We start from the raw sequence: 8266 nt of genomic DNA, 5'->3' as shown, positions 1-8266 counted from the left end.
CTTTGCCACATCCCTTGATGGCATAATCTTATGTGCCCCCAATGTGCTCTTAGATGTAGTGTTGCCTTGGGCCTCTGTAGAGTTTGCCTTGTTACTACCCCCTAATGCCCCTATTTCTGTCCCATTGGTAGCTTCAGCGTCCTTGTTAGTCTGTCCAGTCAAATCTTCCTTGGTCATTTCCCCAGTCACCATGTCAGTTCCCTTCCCCATGCTCTGTTGTCCTTTAAGCATATATTCTTGGTACATCTTTGTTAACATAGGTATGTTTTCAAACAAGGTGTCTAGTTGATTGTCAACGATTAGGGTATTGATTGCCTTCTTATGAAAAATGATATTGACTCCTGCTTTGATGTAATTTAAAGCAGTCACCACTGCCAGGAAAGCCACATACATCTGAGGGAGGGTTTGCCAGAGAAAGGACATGTCCACAGGAATTTGAGTCTATTAAATTTATATTGGTTGGACTGAGTATTTAAATTGGTAGTCACCAAGGATTTAATTTCTAAATCCCAAAATGAATTACTAAAGTAAAATGGAATTTATGGTAGTTTATTTTTACAATAGAGGGAAGATATTAAGGAAGAGAGAAAAGGAGAAAGAGAGAGAGAGAAAGCTCTGGCTTCCTCTGAGCCAGTTAGAAATTCTAACGCACCAGTCAAGAAAAGGGGTCTCAAGATGATGGGCCTTTCTCAGAGGTTCACACTTCCAGAAAGGGCAAGGAAGGAAGTCAGCCTTTACACTGACCAGGGTGACTTTCTAAAAGGAAAGCAGTCTGAGGTCTCCTGCACGAACTCCTCCAGGGGTCCAGTTCCACTGTCAAGTGTCTTCACTCCCAAGTCTGAGTGTCTGTCATCCAGCATCTTCTCAAGTGTCTCTATTCACTCCAAGCCCGAGTGACTTCTCTTTCACTCGAAGTTCGAGAGTCTCTCTTTACTCCATGGGAGAGTCTGTCTTCCAGTTCAACTTCAAGTGGCTGATGATCTTCATTCCAAGCCCAAGTGACTGATTGATCAATCCCAGGGGTATGTCTCTGTTTCCACTATTTAAAGACCTTTTTCTCTTGTGTCACCTTCCCTAAATTTTATGTCTACCATTCACAACAGACGCTTCTCTCCAGGAATGCCCACTCTTTCACACGTGGGTCACAGACCTCCCACTCAATGTATGAAATGGGTGTTCAATCCCTTTTTGGTTAGTACACACCTTTTTGTAGTTAATTCATACCTTTTTGTGGTTAAAATGGGTAGATCTACTTTAAATACTGGGTTTACACTTTGGGGATTCAAATCTAAAAATAGGCAGGGGGTTACAATTTAATCTTCACAATCAAGGAAGAACTAAGTACCTTCATTGTTACAATCAGGGGAGAGCAAAAGCCAATCTTCACAACCCCCCCCTGATGATCACTGAGAGACTAGTCTCCCCATTGATCATTTAATAGAATCATCTTGTAGCCCTAAAAACTTATAACTACAGATGTATACAATATTTCACTTTCTAAGAGGAAATTAAAATAGTTAGAGATAAAAGGGAAATAGAAAAGACAAAAAGCAAAACCAATGTTTTGCTAGGCACATTGACAAAAAGCCAAATTAGGGGGCAGTCCCCTTTGGCATGAAAGTGTACATTTACAATAAATGTTCAATCCCCTTTTGTTCAATCGATTGCACCCAAAAGTTCATTCTGGATCTTCTTGATGTAGTGTAGGTTTCTGCAAGCATCTTTCTTCAAATAATTGATTCTCTGGATTCAAGGAGTTAGCAAACTTCTTTTCCTGAAATCCTTCTCAAACAAAATTTTAAATCTTGGATTTTTTTATAAAAATACAATACAATCCCCTCCTGAAGAGGGTGTTTATCAAAACCTGATTCAGCTCAAAGTGGTTGAGTTATGGGTGTATGAGTCAATTATCAAAAAAGAAAAAACCAAAAACATAAAAGAAAAATAGAGAAAAAAACTAAGCTTTTAAGAGAAAATTTAAAAGTCAAAATCAGAATCAAAACATAAAGAACTATGCATGTAAAATTTCCGACTTAAAAAAAGTAAATTCATAATAGGCCTTGTTATTAGGGTCCAATTAAAGTAAATTTTTGTCCTCTAACTCTGTAGGGAAAAAAAATTGCAGTAATGTTGTATTTACCCATTATAAGTCAGGACTACAGGAAGTTGCCGTACTATAGGAGAGAAAAAAGGACTAGATTTTTGCGTAAAAAGGGAAGTGTCATTTCCTAGTCTGATCATTTCATCATTTCTCAGGGATAGGAGAGCCAGACTAGCCAATTGTTAGGTATTTTCATATTAAGTATTTTACAAGGAATGTGGTTCAAGGAGTGCATCTTAACATATGTCAAGTGCCGCAACCTCGAGTCTCACACTAGGTTCAAGTCCTATTTCATATTGGTGTAGAAGTTTAGGTTTCCTTTTCACCTGTGTGCTCTTTTGGCACTTTTCAGGTTAAATCTGTGCTTCTATGGCACTATGTAGATAAAGTCTGTGCTCCTTTTTTTTTTTAGCCCATTTCCTAGAATCAGACACAATCATTAATCATAATCCCATAACACTTATCAATAAATGGCAGGTTTCCATAGTCTAAAGCTTTTTAGTATGCATTTTTATGCTAAGCAAATGGATATCTTACCTTATTTCAAAAATCAAAATTGGTTAAAAGAAAATCTTTTCAATACAATTACATGTGTTTCAAATGCACTTTACATAGAAGGAATTACAATAATTTGGGAATAAGAGGGAAATAAAAGAGAAAAAAGCAGAAACAATAGTTGATAGATGCATTGACAAAAAGCCATTGTGGGGGGGGGGGGTGCATTCCCCTTTGGCATAAGAGCTTACATTCAAAATAAATGATATGTTCAACCCCCTTCAGTTCAGTTCATTTTATCTCAAAGTTCCTTCTGGACCTTTTAATGCAGTGTGTGGTTTCCACAGGCATCCTCATGGCACCTTCTTCAAAAAATCTGCTTTCTTGATTTGGGGTGTTGGCAAGTTTCTTTTCCTGAAATTTCTCCAAAAGATTTTAAACCTTGGATTTTAGGATAATTATACAATCTCCCCTGAGGAGGGTGTTGACCAACACAATATTCTTGGTTTTCTTCAAGAAGTCCCCCAATATTTTCTTCTAATGGGGTATTTTACTGCATATAGTTCTTCATTTTTACAATTCACCCCAAACTGTATGAGATGTATCACACTAAAAATTCTAAAGCTGTTGAGAGAATCCTTCACACATAATCATCATCATCTGATGTGTCACTGCTGCTTGTCTCTGTGTCATCATTCTCAAAAGTGGGTTTGAAAGTGCTGTTTTTCCAGGGTCCAAATTTGAAGTCAGAGATTAGGCTATTTTTCAAAATACCATTTTTTCTAAGGCCATTCTTCTGTAACTGTTCACAAATAACTTGGAATTCCCTCATCTCATCCTCTGTTAAGGGAGCACATGTTTCATCATTTTCACTGTCTTCCTGCCAACCCATCTCCTTTAATAGCCTATGCTCTTCCTCAACTGAACTTGAAAAGACATCAGCTAGTGGAAAGGTAGAAGGCTGAATGATCGGTTGGGAAATCATAGAGGTCAATTTGCCATTCTCCTGCAAAATTTCATTGTCATCAGAATTTGGGTTTATGTCACTTTCATGGTGAGTGTTGTTGCTATTATGCAAATTAAATGAGTCATCATCCTTCTCTGGCCCCATGTGACTTCCATCTTTCTGCTCCTTCTTCACTCTGTCCCTTTTCAATGCTTTTAAGCATTCTTTCTTCTTAACAGTACTCATCTGGGTGAGTTTGGTTAGATGAGGCTGATTAAATTTGTCCAGAAAAGAAGAGGACTTTGAGCAATTACACTTCTTAACTGAATTTGTTGATACACTAAAATTCTTGGCAGTTGATTTGAAGGCATTAAATTTGCCAATGCCATATATAGGCTCACGAGGGAAGGGAGTTCCAATTTTATTTTCTTTAGTTCGGCGTTTCCATTGTGTAGACTTTCTATGTGGAATAGCAAGTTTAGGAATTAATCCTTTATAAACACTAGTACCAGTTTCATTTTTAACTTGCTGAGAATGAAGATTTCCTACTTCAGGGAATCCAGATATCTGTAAATCTTTTGTACTGCCTTTTTTAATGTCCAGCATTCCTGGAGCTCTAGATTTAGGATTCAGAGGATACTCCCATACACCTGCAGCTAAAGATTTATTCTGATTTGTCTTTCTCTCATATTCAGGATTTAAAGGTGGAAAATCTTCAACCTCAAATTGTTTGAGTTCTTCCTTGTCTTCATTTTTCCCAGTTTCATTGTCCAGGACATTGCTTTCATGCAGTCCTTGGCTTTTTCCAGAGTGAAAAGCAGTGCTAAGAGAACGGGAATTTCCATCATGGTATCTCCCTTGATGATTTATGTTTTTAGTACCATTTCTTGCATGTGAACACCATCCATTTTTTTCTTTCCTTCCAAAGTTTCCTCCATCAGAATGTCCAACACAAGAATCAAAGCCATCTGAAGAATTGTATTGTCTATGATTTATATCATAATGATTCTCTGCCCTGTGGAACTTTTCAGAATGTTTTTCAAAATTCAGTGATGACTTTGTTGACAATGGTGGAGTAGGAAAAGTAAGCCAGGCTGGAGCAAAGTCATACTGTGCCATTTAGGTCAAGTCTCTCTAACTCAGTGAAACAAGGTTTCAACACCTCGTGGCAAGCCCCAAAAGACAGGTCAACTGGAAAAACTCTTAAAATATTATATGCAAAGCTGATAGATCCTAAAGTCAGAGTTGAAGAGATAATATTTAAATAATCAAATTACCCTTGTTTGCCTCAGATTCTCATCTGTAAAATGTGCTAGAGAAGGAAATGGCAAACCACTTCAGTATAAACTCCAACAGGACGGCACAGGAAGGTGTTAGTTTTATCTCTGGAACCTTCACCGTTTCTAGTTTGTTTTTTATTTTGAATCCTTTGAAATAATATCCAAGTTCATTGAAAGTACCTGACCTGTTTATTTTTTTAATTATTAAATTGCCTGCAGTTCTACTTCTTGTCTTTAGATGGCGCTACCCTAGTGTGTACTGGCTAAAGGTTAAGGTTTCACAGGGCAAGAGGGCAAGATGTCCTAAATGCACTGGGCTGGCCTGGGAGGGCAAAAGACAGAGGAAAAAAACTGGTCTGGGGATGGGATGCCAAAAGCTTGGGTGGAGAGCACAGGCTGTGGCCAGAATCCCCTGCTTAAGGGATTTTTCCCTTAGTAGGCCTTGAAACACTCTGCAGGGTCAAGGGAGCAGCTTTTAGAGATCTTGCTGCTGCTCACCCCAATGTCCCACCTCCCACTTAAACTAATGCTAGAGCCACTGGGGGGCTCAGAAAGGGCCTTTAAAAAAAAGGAAAAGAAAAATAGACTCCCAGGAGCGAGATACTTTCCTTTAAGGGGCTAGAAACTACAGAGATTCTGGGTTACACCTGGTTTTTGGGTCAGGAAATCAGAATTTAATTCCCAAAACCTGGCTCTATTTGGGGAAAAAAAAACACTAAAAGCTAAACTTGTTAACCTCCCCCAATACTTACCACCTTTTCACCAATCTGGAGTTCTGGGCCAGGAGGTGGTAGCTCCAAGGGGGGCGTAGGGGTGTAGCCCCAACAGGAGTCAGGGAGCCAGGGGTGGACGATCTCACCAGGTGGAGCCCTATGAGGGCCAGCTGATTGTTGCTAAAAGCTGGGCTTGGCAGGTAGCAGTAAGGTGATGCGGTGATACTCGGGCCCAAATTAGCTAAAAGGAAAGAAAAAGGGGATTAGAACTCACCCATCTGTGCAGGACTCTTGGGGAATCAGCAGTGGTCAGAAGGCAACAGTAGAGCAGCCTATCAGTAGAAGCAAGGGGCTTCCAAACAGCTGTAGCTCTGAGGCTAATCAGCCCTTATGTCTATGTCACACGGCTCCGCAAACTTAGAGAGGAGTAAGAGTTCTGAAGTCCAGACTCAGCTACTACCAAACTTCTTAGGGATAGTTTAGAGAGTAAAAAGTGAAGAAAATAAAGGAAATGAGAGTACTTGTCAAATCTTCAAGGTCAGCAAAAATTGTAATAATTTTAAAATTAAATTATGAGTCTGTTAGTAGCTTTGACAATTTAGTTGAATCAAAGTAGAGATAATAAAGAGAAGGAAATGTAGGAAAGAGGTAGAGAGTTGCCTAGCCTGCCACCCTAAGTGCCTTTCCAATAAAATGAGGCTCACCACCACCAAGGGTCTCAATCTCCCACCAGAAGAACGTGAGAGTCAGCCTTTAGGTTCCAATCTCCAGGCAGAAGTCCACAGAGTCTCTTCAGCAAGAGTCACCAGCACAAAAGGTGTCTCCCAGGCCTTTGCTCTCACCTTTATAAGCCGTTTTCTCCACCCACTAGCCCTCCCATCACACCTCAGGAACCAATCCTTAATTTGGCTGGCACCACCCAGGGGGGGCAATGCTTGTGGGATCCATTTCCTGTCTGGCTTCCTTTCTCTGAAAGGACCTCCAGGTCCTTGATGGAATAAATCAAAACAAAGGGAAGGGAATTCCTTTCTCACACATACAAAGTATTCGATATGAATGTGTTTGAGCCTTAGCCTAATAGATAAGTAAATTCTCAGGGGACAGGAGCAGACTTGGGGTCTCCAGATTTCAAGTTGGGGGGGATAATTATTTCTCACCTGCTATTGCAGTAATGAAGTTCACCATGTAATAAAATCTTACTTAGAGCCCCTCCTGTGAAAGAGAATTCTTTTTATTGTCTATCCTGAGTTAACACTAACATAAGAATCTCACTAGATTGTGAAAATAGGATTAACTCTGCTTTGTCCACCTTTTGTTTGAATCAACACAAGCTTGAACTAGGTGAAGGAGATCCCAAATCACTTAGTGAATTCACACCCTGCTTAGTGCTAGGTGAGAAGCCAGCAAGATACTTGGAGAGCTCCACCCAAAAAACTTGTGAATTCTTTTAAGAGTTCACACAAGTTCACTCAATCAGTCAAAACTTGTGAATTCTTTTAAGAGTTCACACAAGAGTTCTATAATGTAAGAAAGAGAGATCCAGGGGGTTGCAATGAAAACCCAAGCTGAAGGAGAGATCAGCTGAAGAGCAGCAGCAGAGGGGCAGAGAGACAGAGAAGCTCCAACTATCAACGATCTTCCAGCCTGGGAGGTAGAAGAGGAAAAGAGGTTTTCCTGGAAACTGAGAAAGAGTCCATCCATTCGGGACCTGTTATTCCTTCTGGGACCCAAAAACACCTCCACTAAGACTCTTCAAGAACAGCTCCAGGAATTCTCATTGGAGTTTTGGATTTGGACTCATGCTGGCCAGAGCCATCCAGATCTTTTCCTGAGATTTCTCTCTCTCCCTGATCTGTTCCTAGACTACTGAATTAAAAGCTTGTTAGCTGAGGAATAGGAATCAACCAGCAATTGGCCAGCCTTGAACCCTGAGAACTTGGGGGGGCCAGTCTGCCAGAGGGGACCAGTGTTAGGGTTTCCAACTCCCCACTTTTCTTGCCTGACACCCCTACCTCTCCTTCCCTGTGTAAACTCAAATAAATTATTTACTACTTAAGAATTAGGTTTCTGACACTAGAAAGGGGGACAGAAGATTTGGGGAGAATCACATCTCTCCCCAAAAGGGGAAGGTTATCTCAGGATCCCAGGGATCCAAACTGCCTAACCCAAGGAACAACATCTTTCCTTGATAGTGGGGTGGCCTCAGGTTTCTGAAGGGAAGTGATAGTGGGTGTCCTCCATCTCCCAGAACTATTCTCTGAGGAGACAAATCCCCTTTGGGGGGAGGGGGAAGGCTTCCTCTTGACTTGACTAGACTTGACTACCTCTCTCCCAGAAAAAGAGAGGGAAAGAAGAATCTTCTCTTTCCCTTTCTCCCCATTTCCCTCTCGGATCCTTCCATTACAGTTCACACCCTCAGAAACTGTTCAGTCAGGAACTGTGAACCTTTTTGATGAGAAATTGACCTTCAGAAGGTGAGAAATTGATCCCATAGACACTGCCCAGAGGGCAGTGCTAGACAATTTGGAAACTATGATTGGCCCCAGTGAAGAGGAGAGGAGACGAGAAGTCATAAAAAGCAAGCCCAAACTCCCTAAGAGCAGATGGTCTTTGAGAAGATAGTCTGAAGAAATTGTCTGCTGGAGATAGTCTTCTGACTGGGGAGAGTCTTCAAGGGAGCTTTGCTAGAGACTGCGCCTTAGATTCAACTTTAAAAAGCTTTAATGAAGTT

At 40.6% G+C, this 8266-nt stretch overlaps 1 protein-coding gene across 1 annotated transcript; it reads right to left on the bottom strand.

Annotated features, from left to right (window-relative positions):
* Positions 1–2851: 2851 nt before the first annotated feature.
* On the bottom strand, positions 2852–4699 carry LOC100029506 (vasculin-like). The gene has a single exon (XM_056793979.1). The coding sequence runs from the start codon at positions 4659–4661 to the stop codon at positions 3237–3239; it is 1425 nt and encodes a 474-aa protein (XP_056649957.1). The 5' UTR covers positions 4662–4699; the 3' UTR covers positions 2852–3236.
* Between the last annotated feature and the right edge of the window lie 3567 nt (positions 4700–8266).

Source organism: Monodelphis domestica, chromosome 1 (assembly GCF_027887165.1).
Source record: "Monodelphis domestica isolate mMonDom1 chromosome 1, mMonDom1.pri, whole genome shotgun sequence".
Classification (NCBI taxonomy): Eukaryota; Metazoa; Chordata; class Mammalia; order Didelphimorphia; family Didelphidae; genus Monodelphis; species Monodelphis domestica.
The sequence above is the reverse complement of the archived record's forward strand: the minus strand, read 5'-3'. Positions and strand labels throughout refer to the sequence as shown.

Coding starts and splice junctions, on each gene's coding strand:
- LOC100029506 (XM_056793979.1), bottom strand. CDS start 4,661: ATGGCACAGTATGACTTTGCTCCAGCCTGGCTTACTTTTCCTACTCCA.